Below are 16305 nucleotides of genomic sequence, written 5' to 3' on the forward strand. Positions count from 1 at the left end.
GTAGTCCCTCAGTCCAGAGCCTCTGTATTTTCCCTTTTCCCAGAGAATATGCCTTGTGTCTAATGCCAGTGAGAAGACCTAGGAGCCCAACTCCTTCTTATTCATTCCTCCTAACTTCAGCTTTACACTCACGCCCTGCTTCCAGAAGTACCTACTTGGGTTGCTTCTTGTTTTTCTCTACCACCAGCTCCCATTATTCCCATTATTTTTGTCCTTGTAGACTTAACCTTGTATGTTAAAAATATCCCCTTGTTTTATTTTAGTAGAATTTAGGAAGGGAGCAAAGTGTGTGTATTCATCCATCTTTAACTAAAAGTCTCATTTTTTTCTACTGAATATTCTATATTTTTTATTCTGTGACTTATACCTTAGCCATTTATCTCTTTCATAGGACTTTGTTGGATGCTTCCTAAAAATCTAAGTATGCTACACCATCCACCAAATTCTTCTTATTTACCATGAGAGCCATATTTTCTTTTTTTTTTTTAAAGAGAGAGTGAGCGAGAGGAGAGAGAGAGAGAGAGAGAATTTTAATATTTATTTTTAGTTTTTGGTGGACACAACATCTTTATTTTATTTTTATGTGGTGCTGAGGATCGAACCCAGCACCCCACACATGCCAGGAGAGCGTGTTACTGCTTGAGTCATATCCCCAGCCCGAGAGCCATATTTTCAACGAAACAAGATAGATGAATATTAAAGCTTAGCTTTTCAGATCTGAATAAAGAAAGGTCCTTCAAAACACTGCTTTTCTATGTGTACATCTTTCTTAGCCCTTAAAGTGCCCTTTCCCTGTGAGATACATTCATTCAGAATCACAACTTTACTTACCAGCGTTTCTTGATTAGTTAAATATAGTTTTAATCAGTTTGTAAAAACTCATTTTTTCTGATATGTCAATCTATTGCAACTTTAATAAATTGTAATATTATTATTCTTGCACATTGAGAGTTCCTTATACTTTGATTGATTCTCTTGATTTCTGGATGACCCAGGCTATTCTCTCTCCATCATACTTTACCCTCCATTCCATACATACATTTATTCTCCAGAGTTATCAAATTTGACAAGTTCTTCTAATTTCTTATTTCCCTAGTGAAGAAATAAAGTGAAGTAGACCTGGGGTAAAAATCTGGACATCTAACTTGAAGGTAGAGTCTGAAATGTTAGCACAATGCTAAGTGATCATAGGAATTCAGTGAGTGATTTTGAAAGGAAATTCAAAAAGAAGGAAGAAAGGGAGGAAGAAAATAAAGAAGTTAAGACTCTTTGGGGAGAATAATTAAGCTCTTGCCGAGTTTAGGGAAAGGTGAAAAAACACCACTGTGTAGATACATTTGCACATGACTTTTACAGAACAGTAAGATTGTTACATGCATTACAGGAAGTATCATGAAGGAGGAGGAAGAGGGGGAAAAGAGGAGAGGGTGGGGGGAGGAAAAGGAAAAGGGCCTGATATGTATAAACCTAGGTTTAAACATTAGGGGCTAAGCACAGTTCACCTGACCTGGTGTTCTGTGGTGCTCAGTTTTCTGGCACCTTAAAAGTATCTGAAACATTTGTGAACCTCTATCAGAGCATTTATGAGCCAGAGAAGTGCTAAACACATGAAAATTACAGAGATGTGAGCACACCACTTATCATCTCCCTAGACGAAAGGAGCAGTCTCATTGAATGGTAAATTATGAAGCAAAAAGGGAGAAATAGAGACAAAAATGGGAAAATAGGCAAGAGCAGCAGTGAAAATAGGAACATGGAGTCAATTCAGCAACACTGTATGTCAGTGGATTCCAGGAGCTCCAGTTCTGTTCAGCACTGTTAGTCTTCTTCCCCACTGCATCACAGGGCCCAGCACAGTACCTGCCAGGTGTGGGGGTATGCAGTCAGCGTATGTGAATGAATAAATGAACTGAAAGAATGAGAATCTATAATGAGGAATAGTGTCAAACAAAGGGAGATCAGATATAAATACAACATTCAAAGGACCAGGGAAAAGTGGAGTTAAGAGTTCAGAATTAGGAGTAGAGTTGTATGAAAGCAGGGTGTGAAAAACATGAATACTGGAAATGTTTTAGAGATTCTTTTGGGGCATTGAAGGTTTACCTTTTAATTGGGGAGTGTGTGGAACATGGTTATGTAGGAGTGGCTTCATGGTCAGAGACAAGTTAGACTAGGGTATGCTTTTATGGAGTCTCTGAAGGTAACATACTAAGGTACATTGCTTTCATCTTTTAGTGTTACTTATATCCTGAAATTAATAGGAATATTTGGTTATTATTCTCATTTTCTTCTAAAAGCAATTATTAAGTTGTTATCATTTCTTACAATAGGAAGCATTATAGAATGAGGAAAAATACATTTCATAAATGCCATACTCAAGTACAAACATGCAGCATAACTGTCCCTGGGGAAATTCATTAACCAAGCCATAGTGCAATGGAGTGTCTAACCTTAAACTATACAAATGCCAATGTGCATAAGAGGAGAGAGCCAGGTATACTATAGAATCCATAAAGTGAAATGGCTTCTAAATTTTCTCTAAGGAGAAATAAAAATACTTTTATTCTAATCTTATAATTTTCAAATTATATGCTACTTAAAATGATTAAAGAATAGGAAGTAATTGGTGGATCAGCAGAACATTTAACATCTAGAAAATAGCTGGTAGGATTGCCCATGCAGTGAGTATCTTAATAGAAACTGAGGTGGGATATGAGACTGGTGCTATAACCCATGAACTCAGGAATAATGAAATCTTTCCTCAAATCAGACAATTCCAATTGAGATACATACACACTTACAATGGCAAAGAAAAGCAAGACACTTTGAGCAAAAGTGGTAATAAGGCCACTAACTCAATGTCAGTAGAGGCCATGTGATGGGGAATAAAGAGGCACTCCTGCCCTTCCCAACCAAGATAGTATCAGTAAAGAGCTGTTGGGAAGCCTCAGTGCCAACTCCACGTAGCAGTACTGAGGACTCTTTTCCTCCAAGTGACAATAGACTGAATCAAGAAACTGAACTTGCACCACCAACTTATAGTGATAAGGCTGTACCCCATTCTCCTGATGCAAAACGTCAAAACAGGCCTATAGGAACACAAATTTTAAGTAAGTGTTCAGAGTCTTATAATACCCAAATAAATTAGTATTCATATTTTTCTTATGGTTGGTAGTTCAAGACTGATACTGTGGCTACACAATGATATCCGGGACCTCATGGGGCTTACAATCTAGTGGGAGGATTCTTACTATAGTACGTTTTATGGATATACAATTTCCTTTATATTGGAGGCCAGGATAATAGCTGTTCGGAAGAAAAAGTAAGCAAATTATTAGAATAAAAAGTTACAGAATAAATCTGAAGGAGGCATTTGGAAAGACCTGAAGAAAGTGAGAAAACTAGACACATGGATATGCTGGGGATCAGTATTCCACATAAAAGAATAAGCAAAAGCCAAGCTTCTGAAGCTGGTACATGCTTGGTGTTTTCAAGGAACAGAAAGGAGGCCAGTAAGATTAGAAAGAAGCAAGCAAGGAGAAATCTGGTAAGAGGTGAAATCAGAAAGGCAAATAGGGCCAGATCCTATAGGACACTGTAGACCTGGGTAAAAACTTTGGATTTCACTGTGTAAAAGTCACTGGAGGACTTAGAGAAAAGATATGACATTTTCCATTAAAAACCATCATCTAGTTTTAAACATTTTACATGATATTTTCTGTTTTCAAATGTTCCTTCTAATTCCTTGGGAAGAATAGCACATTGGAAGGCAAGGGTAGGAAACACAGACAAGCAAAGCAAAAACTCTTGTAATCACACAGGTGACAAGATACTAGTAGCTATGGAAGGCACCCAGCCGAAGGAATTTATCCACTGGAAATCAGGCCAGTGTCCTGAAGTGGTAAACATGAGGATATATAGAGCATCCACAACATCTGCAACAATCCTCTTTTAAATAACTTTTTAGTAATGTTTCTTACCTTTCACAGGCCAGATTTTGTTACATGGCCATGTCTCTCTGAAGGAACACTGAGAAATGTATCTATTTCTTAACTGTATACATTTCTACTCTGAATAATATCAGAGCACAATATGAAAGTAAGGAAAGATGGATATCTAAGGTAGTCACTATTTCATCTTCTGTTACTATAACAAAACACTTAATGTTGTGCACTTTATAAAGAAAAGGCACACATTTACCTCACAGTTTTGGAGGCTGAAAGTCCAAAGATCAGGAAGCCCTATAGGAGGGTCTTACGGCAGATGGCATCAGGACGGTGGGAGCAGGTTCTGAAGAGATCACATGGAAAGAAGTCAGAAAGATTCAGTGTCCAGCCTTTCTCTTTTTTATAATTCACCCTCATAGGAACTAACCAGGATCCTGTGAGAACTACATTCATCTCTTTGAAGGGTGATATTTCCAATGACATAATTGTCTCTCACTAGACTACACCTGTTAAAGATTACATCACTTCTCAACATCACTACAGTAGGCACCAAACTTTCAACACGTGAATCTTTGGGGGAAACAGTGAAGTCATCTCCAAACTATAGCAGTAGAAAACTAGCAGACGAGTGATAAGGATAATCCAGATCAACCTTTATCACTAGATATGGTAAAAAGTGGTTAGAACTTAGGACATATAGTGGAAGTAGCACCAGCAAGATATACTGTTGTTTGAGTGGTTTGAGGGAGAAACAAATCATGAAGAATTTTTATCTTACGCGACTGGTAGCAGTTATGCCAGTTAGGAAGCCCTGGGCTGGGAACAAGTTTCTGGTTCAGGGAGTCAAGAGCTCTGTTTTGAATTCATGATATTTGGGAGGCAACTAGACACTCTATGGAAATGTCAATGTCGAATAGGTGGGAAGATATAGAAATCTGGAGCTCAGGAGCTTTGGCTGCAGGTGCACATTAAGAAATTATCACAACAAGCTGTCATAAGAGGTTCATTAGCAATTCCCAATGTTCAGCCAGGTACAGTGGTGCATGTGCCTCCAGAGGCTGAAGCAGGAAGATCACAAGTTCAAGGCCAGCTTCAGCAGTTTAGCAAGGCTTGGTTAGATCCGATTCAAAATTTAAAAAGGGTAGGAGATGTAGCTCTGTGGTTAAGAGACCTGGGTTCAATCTCCAATACCAAAAAAAAAAAGAAAGAAAAGAAATTTTTAAAAATTGTCTGGTATTGGAAAAACCGTTCTTATCATTTCTTAGCTAGTTCTTCCCTGTTGGGATCTAGTGAAATAGCTGGCTCCAATTTTAAAGAGCAAAGAATAAAATAACTAGCCTCATGTGTACTAATGCTGGTTTCTTATCAAATAGGCTTTATTTCAAGAGGAAATTCAATTGTCCTAGAGATTGGCTTTCAGAGCCAAGTGATGCATGTATAGATAAACATTATTATTAATTGTATTATATATTTGTGTATATTACTGTGAAGTAATGATTTATGTGCATAAGTTTATGAAGACATTGAAGCTATTTATAATTCCAAATAATCATCAAGAACCACTTGAAAATAAAGATGGTGATACTAATATTTCACTGTCACTGTCTTCTCACCTCCTTTCATTGGTCACTAGAAGTTATTTGAAATGTGAAAAGTTATTTTTAAAAAATCATTTGTAATGTAGGTATTTTAATGTAGGTATTTATGTTCTCTTTAGAACACAAAAAAAGAGATTTTTAAATTTGTACATTCCTAGAATTCTGATAAAACATTGATAGGAACTTGGAGGATATGGCATTGCATTTTATTTCTATTAATGCCTCCCTTTCATTGTCATGATAAAGGCTTTAGAGAGGTTTTTATAAGTACATTTAAGCACCCATTTTTTTAATAGTGAGATTTATGCCTCCTCCACATCACAGCATTAAGCTTCTTGCAAACAAGAGAAAAGAATGGACTGAATATGAGCCACCGTCTCAATTATGCAGTAAAAATAGGCATTTTAGGGGCTGGGTTTGTGGTTCAGTGGTAGCACACTCATCTGGCATGTGTGAGGCACTGGGTTTGATCCTCAGCACCACATAAAAATAAATAAATAAATAAAGGTTTTGTGTCCATCCACAACTAAAAAAATATATTTTAAAAAATAGGCATTTTAGTGCTGCTAACTCAGCAAACACTAATGATGACAGTAAATAACATTTTTGGATGACAAGAAAAGGATTGAGAAAAATTTTTTAAAATCTGTTACTCAGTAATTAATTTTGAAGAAGGGTAACTATGAAACTATGACCTAAAAGTCCTAAAATAACAAAACTTTCACTTTACTACTTTAGGAGAGACAACTGACTAAAGAACAGATTGATATCACAGCAATGTCTATGAATGTGTGTTCTGAGACTTCTCCTGGAGTCTCTCCTACTTGGTCTTGTTAATGTTTCTTGTGGGGTACAGTCTTTGATGTACAGAACAGGGTCTGTGAGTCACCATGGAAAAGTTAAATTATATTTAGTATAGCCTATTAGCTTAGGCAAATAAGTATGTAATATATTTTAGAATGAGTTTCACTAAAAAGATTTTGAAAAAGTTAAGACCTAATTCGATTGCTTATCAACCCATTTGGAAACCCATTTCTTAGACCATCCCATGTTTTATGAAATAGTCTACTCTCTTTTCTCTGTTTCTCCCTGCCTCCTCCTTTCCCTCCATGATTACTTCTCTATTTGTCTTTTAAATTCCCAAATTGAACTCACTCTGTATTTCCTTTTCTCTTTTCTGTTTTATAAACCTGTCTTTTCACCTCCATTTTCCAGATCTATGAATATAAGGATGACCTTACATTTCAATTTGACCAGAATAATCAGTTTCCACCTGGTATCCTAGCATAATTATTACTAATACCCCTTTCACTTTCAAAACCATCTTGGTGTGGATAACAAGCCATACAGTCATTGTAGCAGTCCATCTGAAGAGGTTCTGCCTTTTCTAAGAGTCAGTATGTAAACTTATATTTTAAAGCTTATATATTTTAAAAAATGGGTGCTTAAATGTACTTATAAAAACCTCTCTAAAGAGCCCACCAGCCACAAAACTGCTGTGGGTTACCTCCATGAATAACCATGCATCTTACCCTGGCTCTTTTTTTTTTAAGGTATTTTATTTATTTGCACATAATGTTTTTATATATTTATGAGATATAATATGATATTTTGATTTATGTGTGCATCATATAATGATCAACTCAAGGTAATTAATGTATCTATCACCTTAAACTTTTATCATTTCTTTATGAGTAGTACATTTAAATTCCTTTCCTCTATTTTAAGATATATAGTGTTTTTTGTTGATCATATTGACCCTGCTGTGCCCTGGAATACCAAAACTTATTTCTCCTGATATGGGAAAAAGGGTACATTCATACATTGCTGGTGGGACTGAAAATTGGTACAACTACTATGGAAAGCAGTATGGAGATTCCTCGGAAACATGGAACAGAACCACCATTTGATCCAGTTATCCCACTCCTCAACATATACCCAAAGGACTTAAAATCAGCATACTACAGTGACACAGCCACATCAGTGTTTATAGCAACTCAACTCACAATAAATAGCTAACCTATGGAACTAACATAGGTGCCCTTCAATAGATGAATGGATAAAGAAAATTTGGTATAAATACACGATGGAATATTAGCCATAATATTGACTTTTGCTGGTAAATGAATAGATCTGGAGACTATCATGCTAAGTGAAATAAGCCAAGTTCAAGAAACAAAAGATTGAATATTCTCTTTAATATATGGATGCTAACACACATTAAAGGGTGGGGGAGAAATGAAGTTCAGTGGATTAGACAAAAGGAAATGAAGGGAAGGGAGAGGGGTAGGAATAGGAAAGACAATGGAATGAATCAGATAGAACTTTTCTATGTTCATATATGAATATACTACAGCGAATCTTCATATCATATAAAACCACAAGAATGGGATCCTAATTAGAATAAGATATGGTCCATGTATGTATAATATGTCAAAATATACTCTACTGTTATGTCTATCTAAAAAGAACAAATTAAAATCTTATTCTTCCTATCAAACAACAATAGCATTGTGCTGGATGATCAATCTCTTCTCTTCTGCACATCTCACTGCTCCTCCAGTATCTGGTAACCGTCATTCTGCTGTCAACTGCTCTAAGATTAACCTTTTTTAAATTCCACATGAATGAGATCATATAGTGCTTATTTTTAATTTTTGTTTATTTAATCTAATTTGTTACATATGACAGCAGAATGCAATTCAATTCATATTACACATATAGAGCAAAATTTATCATGTCTCTGGTTGTACACAAAGTAGAGGGACACCACTCGTGTCTTCATACACGTACCTAGGGTAATGATGTCTATCTCATTCCACTGTCTTTCCTACCCCCATGCCCCCTCCCTTCCCCTCCCTCCCCTTTGCCCTATCTAAAGTTTGTCTATTCCTCCCATGCTTCCCCTCCCATCCCCATTATGAATCACATCCTTATATCAGAAAAAACATTTGACATTTGGTTTTTTGGGATTGGTTTACTTCACTTAGCCTTTACCTGAGAATAAAATCAAATGTCATGATTTTATTCTCTTTTATGCTGAGTAATATTCCATTTTGTATATGTTCCACATTTTCTTTATCCATACATCTACTGAGGGGCATCTAAGTTGGCTCCACAATTTAGCTATTTTGAATTGTGCTGCTATAAACATTGATGTGGCTGTGTCCCTGTAGTATGCTGTTTTTAAGCCCTTTGGGTATAAACTGAGGAGTAGGATAGCTGGGTGAAATGGTAGTTCCATTCAAAGCTTTCCAAGGAATCTCCATACTGTTTTCCAGATTGGCTGCACCAATTTGTAGTCACACCAGCAATGTATGAGTGTGTCTTTTCCCCCACATTCTCACCAACACCTATTGTTGTTTGTATTCTTAGTAGCTGACATTCTGACTAGAGTGAGATGAAATCTTAGAGTAGTTTTGATTTGCATTTTTCTAATTGCTAGAGATTTGAACATTTTTTTCCAATATTTGTTGATTGATTGTATATCCTTTTCTTAGAAGTGTCTGTTCAGTTCCTTGGCCCATTTATTGATTGGGCTATTTGTTATTTTGGTGTTTAGATTTTTGAGTTCTGTATATAATCCTAGAGATTAGTGCTCTATCTGATGTACGTATGTTAAAAATTTGCTCCCATTCTATAGGCTCTCTATTCATACTGCTTATATTTCTGTACTTATTTAGCTTTGTACTGTCCTCCAGGTCCACCCATGTTGTAGCTAATAACAGGATTTCATGCTTTTTGTGGCTCAGTAGAATTCTATTATGTATATAAACCACATTTCCTTTATCCATTCATCTCCTGGTAGACATTTAGTTGATTATATACCCGGCTATTGTGAATAGTATTAAACATGGGATTTCAGGTGTCTTTTCAACAAGTTCATTTCCACTGTGTATATGGGACTGCTGGATTATATGGTATTCTGTTTTCAGGTTAAAAAACAAAACTCTATACTGATCTCCATAATGACTCTACTAAATTTTCAGCAACATTGAAAAGGGTTTGTCTTTCTTCATATCCTTGCCAGTGTTGCTGAAAGCTCAGTCCTTGTCCCCAATGCCAATCCATTAATGAAGACACAGTTTTGAGAAAAAGGAAAAAGAAGGTTTATTTTATTGCTTTGCTAGCAAGGGAGAAACATAGGGGAGTCCTGTCCCAAAGCTGTGATTCTTCCCATCTGGAGGAATATAGGGGGCTTTTATAGAAGTGATTCAGAGAAAATGAGATTAGAGAGAAAAAGAAGATCAGGGAGGAGAATTTTAGGGAAAAGGAGATTGGGAAAAAGAAAAAAAAATTAAGTTTCAAAGCCACAAGGGATATAGTCAAAACATCAAGTGAGCCCCTGTTACACCAGCACTTCTTATTTTCTCTTTGAAAATAGCCATTCTTACTGCAGTGAGACCCTGAATAGCTAATACAATGCTGAGCAAAAACAAAAACAACAATAAAAAACAAATCAAGAAGCAATATAACAACTGACTTCAAAATACACTACAAAACAAGAGTAATCAAAACATCATTACTGGCATAAAAACACACAGACCAGTGGAAGAGAACAGAGAGCCCAGAGATAACCCCACACATTTACAGCCAACAGATTTTTTTTTTTTTTTTTTTGAGGAAAAGGAAGAAAGTTGTTTTGCTTTGTTAGCAAAGGAGAAACAGAGGGGACTCCTGTCCCAGAGGCTGTGAATCTGTCCATCAGCAGGAACAGGGGGCTTTTAAAGAGGTAAATCAAAGATTACATTCTACATGTTCTCTGCTGGAGTTGTAATTCACTTGTTAATTTGGGAGATAATCATTTCTGAGATCTTCTAGTACCATTTCAAAGTCTGGATTACTTCATTCTTATGGTAGGGGTGTGTACTCGTGGACAGATGAATCTGCCTAAAATAAGGAAGAAAGGTAATCCTGCTTCCTCCCAAGATTAGGGAGGAGGAGAGATTAGGAAAGAGCAAGGAGAGAAGAAGAGAAAGAAACATGTGCATTTAAAAAATAAGTTGCAGTGGCAGAGCAGCAAGGGCTATGTTAAAAGCATAAAATGAACCACTGTTACATTTTCCCACTGTCAATTTCTACATCCGGTTTCTGTGGAAAAATGGGTGATAACATCTCCAAGCTGCTTCCTGCTTAAAGAGGGTAAAGTTGGGGGAAGTAACCCCAAGTCCTTGTTGTTATCAGGTGGGATGTGGACAGAACAGTTAAGGACATTCAGCATCAGAGCAGTCCAGAGGCCCACATAGCAGATAGTAGGTGACTGAACAAGGTATACATAGAGCAGGGATGATGCTAAGACAACAGTAAACAATACAGCAAAGCATTACTTTCAGCCAACTGATTTTTAACAAAGGAGTATACAATGGAGAAAGGGCAGTGTGAAAGGACACTTGCAGAGTCCACACAAAGACCAAAGACCACACCACACGCCAGAGTCTCTCACAAGAGATTTATTGTCAGTAGCATGAGGCAAACCGACAAGGCTGTTTCTCAGAGGAGAGCAGCAGTGAGTCGAGCATTCACAGAGCAGCTTTATAGCCCGCAAGAGGAATTTCATAAGCTGCTTAGGAGTTGCATCATAAACTGGGGTGGGGTTGATCCTTTAGCAGACACATGTTCTTAAGGGATGTTAAGCAAGTTAAGTTCCACACACTAGATGGGTCCCAGTTTATAGGATTAATATGTTGGTACCTCGAGGAAACAAGAGTTGTATTTGGATTTTTTTTTTTGTTTTTTTTAACCACAAATACATTCAATATTTACTAACTGAAGGGATTATACTAGTTACACCAACACTTTGAAAGCTGCATGTAAAATGTTATGATAAAGAGATAATTGAACACAGCAATGAAAAAAAAAAGCAGCAGCAGTAGGGAGATTTGCTCATTGAACTAAGCTTCTTCATTCTTGCAGTTAATTCCTGTCCACAGTGATGATAGAAATTTTGTCTGATTTTTCATAGAACCAAGTACAGGTGACATTTTTCATGACACATTTCACCACTAATTTCCCATCTTTCAATTTTCTTATAATTGTGCTTTCCTTCCCATCCCATTCCTGATGCTGAACCAATGTGCTGTCTACAAAGCTGCAAAACATCTGAGTTTTTATGCCATCAGCTACAGTTTCTTCTCTCCCAGGGTACAAAAAAAAAACTATGTTGTTTTCAAGGTGCTTTCCATTTCTATATGAATTTCTGGTTTTCAAGAGTGATGATACACTCTGACTTAGCCATTGCACCCATTTTCCTCATAGTAAGTCCCTCTCTTAATTCATTCGTGTAGCCATCAAAGCCTTTATAGTCCACCAGGTGCCATCTTCCTTCCAGATGCTGAATGGTGGCCATGGTGGGTGCTGGTGCTGCTGTGTCAGTAGAATAGGAATGTGGGCAGTTTGCTGTTGTATTTGAGTTTTACCATCATATTTTACAGGGCTTTTCATTTTTGTAGGAAAGAAAGAAAAAGTTGCAAAGTTAATTAAATTGATTAGTATCTGATAATAATAAAGGGGAGTAATCAATGGATCACTGTCACCATGAAGGGCTTGATAGTAGAATGTCACAAGGCTCTGTCCTCAATTTTATTCTTGATGGCACTTTATTAATAGCTTTTATATACACATGTAGTACATGAAAGTATATATTTTATATATCCCTATTTCTTTAATATATAAATGTTGTGAATGTCTCTATATAAAATAGCTAATCTGCAGCTGACCCAAAACTGGATGGTTTAGTAAAGACATTCTCTGATGGAAGCAGGATCCCAAATATAAGCTCAGATATCACCTCATTTAGGACACCTGAGATAGCCCAATCTCTGTTCTAGGTCTGTGTTCAAGACTCCTCCTTTCTAAGATACCTGCACGTATTCATCAGTCTTTTCTTCTGCCTTCCTTGAATGTCCCTTTCTATGCACAGGTAGCGTCTGGCTTCCTGTCAATTTTCCCAGTATCTCATACAGTGGTTAATGAACCAGTGACCCAGGCTGAAAACCTGAAACTGTGAAACTGAAATTCAATAGGGATGACTGTAAAGCCCTGCCCTTGGATCCCCCTTAAGAAACTAAACAAGCAGAAGATAGTGAATAAGTGGCTTACTCAGAGCTTGCATGGAAAAAGAAAGATAAATTTAGATAAGAATAAATAAATTTAGATAAGATGGCACCTGGTGGGCTGGGGTTTTGACTCAGTGCTAGAGTGCTTGCCTAGCACATGTGAGGCACTAGGTTCAATCTTCAGCACCACATAAAACTAAATAAATAATGGTATTGTGTCTGTTTACAACTTAAAAAAATATTTAAAAAAGAATAAACCCACCCTGTAATAGTAGATATCACTTTTTCCTTTCCCCTCCAAAATTCTAAACTATTGTGACCTCTATCAAGTTGAATGAAAGTATATGATACCTAAAACAACAGATGTGAGTCCCTGTCTGAGCTGAAGAGACATACCTATGGTGTTATGTTAAAGTCTTGAGTGGTACATTTCAAGTAGGAAATAAAAAAACAACTTGTTCAAAAGCAAATCACTAGGATTTTGAAAAGGCTGAAAATATTACAATAGTTATTAATTTTTTCATTAATTTAAAAAATTTATTCTAAATATGTAATACTTTCCGGGCAACTGGGTAAAGAGTATAGAGAAGTGGAGAAAAATGTCTAGTATCAATCAAAAGAAACAAAGGTATTTTTTGGATAAGCAAGATAACCCAGATGAGAACAAGCAAAAGCTATTTATTTCGAGTTTGCTATATCACCAAGGTAATCACCCATGATCACTACTTGGCAGACTCAAAGGCAGGAAGGGAAATGAGAAAGCTTTATAGTGGGAAAAAAAAAAAAAAAAGTGGCCCAGGAGGCTTCAGGTCTGCTGTGACTGGAGACTAGTGGCATGGAGAAGCTAAGAACAGAATAACTAGAAGCAGGGCTTTCTATGTGACTAGTTTGGAGATTCTATGTGGCCTTCTCCAGTTGGTTGTGAGTTGGAAGTGGGAGCAAAAATTGGGGAAGCTGGCAGTCAGTGACCAAGCTCTGACCTTTCTGGCATGATTGTTGCAAACTAGTTGTTGCAGAAGTTGCAAGTCATAGTCTATCATGTGGTCTGGCCATCATTCATTTGTATATTCAGTCTCTAATACTTAACATTGAGAAGAAAAAACAGGGAACACTGAAAACTGCATTCAGTACATTGATGACTGTATTCAAGTATGTTAACCTTCAACATTCTGTGTTGAAAAGTTTTGAATGGTCTCAATGGATCAAATTAGGACCTGTGCATGGAAAAGTTGTTCAATATAAAAAAAAAATTCTAACTTATTGTCATCTAGAAGCAATCTCAGACAGGAACTATTAGTTAAGGGAAGAATCCAGATATAGGCTGGGTGAGTTCTTTGCAGTGATGTTGCAAAATAAATCACAAACTTCAGCAGGCATTGAATCACTTGATACTTTTGTTAGTAATGCAGAATTTTGGACTCTGTCCTAGATCTGATGAATCTGATTCATGTTGTATGCCAGATGATTTTCTCAAGAAGTATTTGTAGAAGGAATGTACACACTGTAAAAGCAGTGGACTAGATGATTTGTAAGAGTCCTTCCACCCGAGAGTCTAATATTCTAACTTTTTTATACCATTGTCATAACCAGGAAGTAAGCCACTCATTCACTTATTTAATAATTAATTATTTAATAAATAAATTATTTAATAAAATTAATTGGGTAGATTACATTATGTCCACACTCTAGGCCTGCATTTTTATGTATTAGCATGGGGCATTCCTATATTCCAAGGAGACAATAATGAACAAACAGCTCATTTATTCTTTTTTCAAAGTTTTATTGAGTATCTAATATGTGCTAGGGTATTGCACTAGGCTCTGGTGAGATAGAGAGGAACCAAACTGATAAAGTCCCCTTTTTCCAGAGCTTAAACTAGTAAAAGAAATATACAAAATGTATGTGTAGGAAATGATGATACCTGATAACAACAACAAAAAAAAGTTGTGAGAACACCAGGCCAGTTCTGTACTTTTGCTCTACATCATAATTTAAATTAAAATCAATCAAATTATTTATAGAGGAATTAGTATGCTGTATTTCCTCAGATTTGGTTTAGGTGTTAAGTAAAAGTTGAAAAAGCTTTGGGGCCTTATTCCAGGACTACTATGAGGCTTCAAAATGGCACTTTGTACTTAAAACCTCTCTGATATCAAAATCAGTAAATACATTGTTGAATAAACCAGGATGATTCTGGGTATTTTAGGAAATGATTTCAGATTCTGAATCCATTAGGTTCTGACACCTGTTTCTAACCGTACCCTATTGCAATGGAATGAATTTCTGCTGTATTTTTTAAACATGTTCTTGTCCATAACACCATGTCTTCTGCTGTGTGATATACAGGAAGGCATGAAAGGTAAGAAACAGCTGCCTAGGATCCAGCTCTTTGAACAATTAGCTGTGTGTGACCTTGACCTCTGTGGGTCTCATTTTTATTTTTATTTTTTTCCAAAATGTTAAATAATCCTTAATTAGCCCTAAAATTCTGATTTGGTTAAACTAAATGGGGAAATGTTATTTCACACTTGCCTCTCCTCCTGCCCTCCTCTCTACCGCAATAATGTATTAGAAGCTTGATCAACACCATTGAAATGAATGATGAAATAATTCACTTTCCTAATAAGGATATTTTTGTGACCCTTGACTGAAGTCTGAGGTCTTAATATCTACCTGCTTATCCAGTCTAAGAGACTGGACTCTCTGGGAAGATTCAACTTTCTAGAAAAAGAACCCAGTACTGAGAAGACCTAGCAATCTGTCATCTTCCCAGATTTCAGTGTCTATAATATTCACTGTTACCAAGTTTCAACCTCAGTAGACCTTTCTAGACCAAATATAATGCCATCTATATCACTTATAGTATTCCCATTGTCTAAAGACTTGTGCTACACTGTCCACACCTGTCTGATCAAATTTCTTCCAAATAGACATCATGCCCAGGTTCCCCCTTTTTGAGGAGCAGTATGACAGCATAGTTAGTACTCATGAATCTGGTCCTCTCTAGTTCAGGTTTGCTCTTTTGATGTCCCAATTTGCCTCTAAAATCTTCCCAAGGTGTGTGGACAGATACACACACACACACACACACACACATGAGACAGAGGTACATATATACTTACTTGTAACAATCCTTCAGCTAAATCTTACCAGTTTTCATAATTAGTCCACTCTAGAAATGTTATTTTAAAAAATTAAGTGTATATGTACTACTAGCTCTGAAATTAGCTTTTAGTTTTAATTTAAAAAATTAACCTCTAGCTTTTAGACTTCTTCCTATTTAAATAATTGAATAATTTGAGGAAATGATCAAGCTAGGCCAAGTAATTAATAATTTTTCTTGCCCCCACAATTCAGTCTTTTAAAATGTATTTTACTTTTCTACAATTGCCAGAGCTTCTCCTTGTGAGGCTGAGCTTCAGGAATTAATGGAACAAATTGACATCATGGTAAGCAACAAGAAATTGGATTGGGAAAGAAAGATGAGGGCTTTGGAGACACGATTAGATCTTCGGGATCAAGAGTTGGCAAATGCACAAACTTGTTTGGATCAGAAAGGTCAAGAGGTACTTAATGCGTGTATTAATAAATCATAATTCATCAGACTCTTACAAATAATATTTATTCTATTATAACATTTTTCATTATAGATACTTTTACTCAGGCATCTGCAACAGCATTTATTACTTGACATTCTGCCAACAA

General features: G+C 36.4%; 2 protein-coding genes and 1 pseudogene across 14 annotated transcripts in view; 1 reads left to right on the forward strand and 2 right to left on the reverse strand.

The window, feature by feature from the left end:
* Positions 1 to 16305, reverse strand: part of Slc36a4 (solute carrier family 36 member 4) — a 391588-nt gene that overhangs the window by 182057 nt on the left and 193226 nt on the right. The gene's annotated exons all lie outside the window — the stretch shown is intronic.
* Deup1 (deuterosome assembly protein 1) overlaps positions 1 to 16305 on the forward strand; it is a 91429-nt gene that overhangs the window by 3664 nt on the left and 71460 nt on the right. For 2 of the 3 annotated variants that reach the window (XM_046462333.2, XM_046462334.2), the window contains exon 3: positions 15995 to 16166. In XM_046462333.2, the coding sequence (XP_046318289.1) occupies positions 15995 to 16166 (172 nt within the window). The remainder of the gene's footprint in view (positions 1 to 15994; positions 16167 to 16305) is intronic. The other variant, XM_058584991.1, reaches the window with a different exon arrangement.
* On the reverse strand, positions 10983 to 12772 carry LOC131424864 (fatty acid-binding protein 5-like; annotated as a pseudogene).

Source organism: Marmota monax, unplaced genomic scaffold (assembly GCF_021218885.2).
Source record: "Marmota monax isolate L192 unplaced genomic scaffold, Marmota_monax_Labrador192_F-V1.1 WCK01_AAM20220418_F8-fsc00104, whole genome shotgun sequence".
Taxonomy (NCBI): domain Eukaryota; kingdom Metazoa; phylum Chordata; class Mammalia; order Rodentia; family Sciuridae; genus Marmota; species Marmota monax.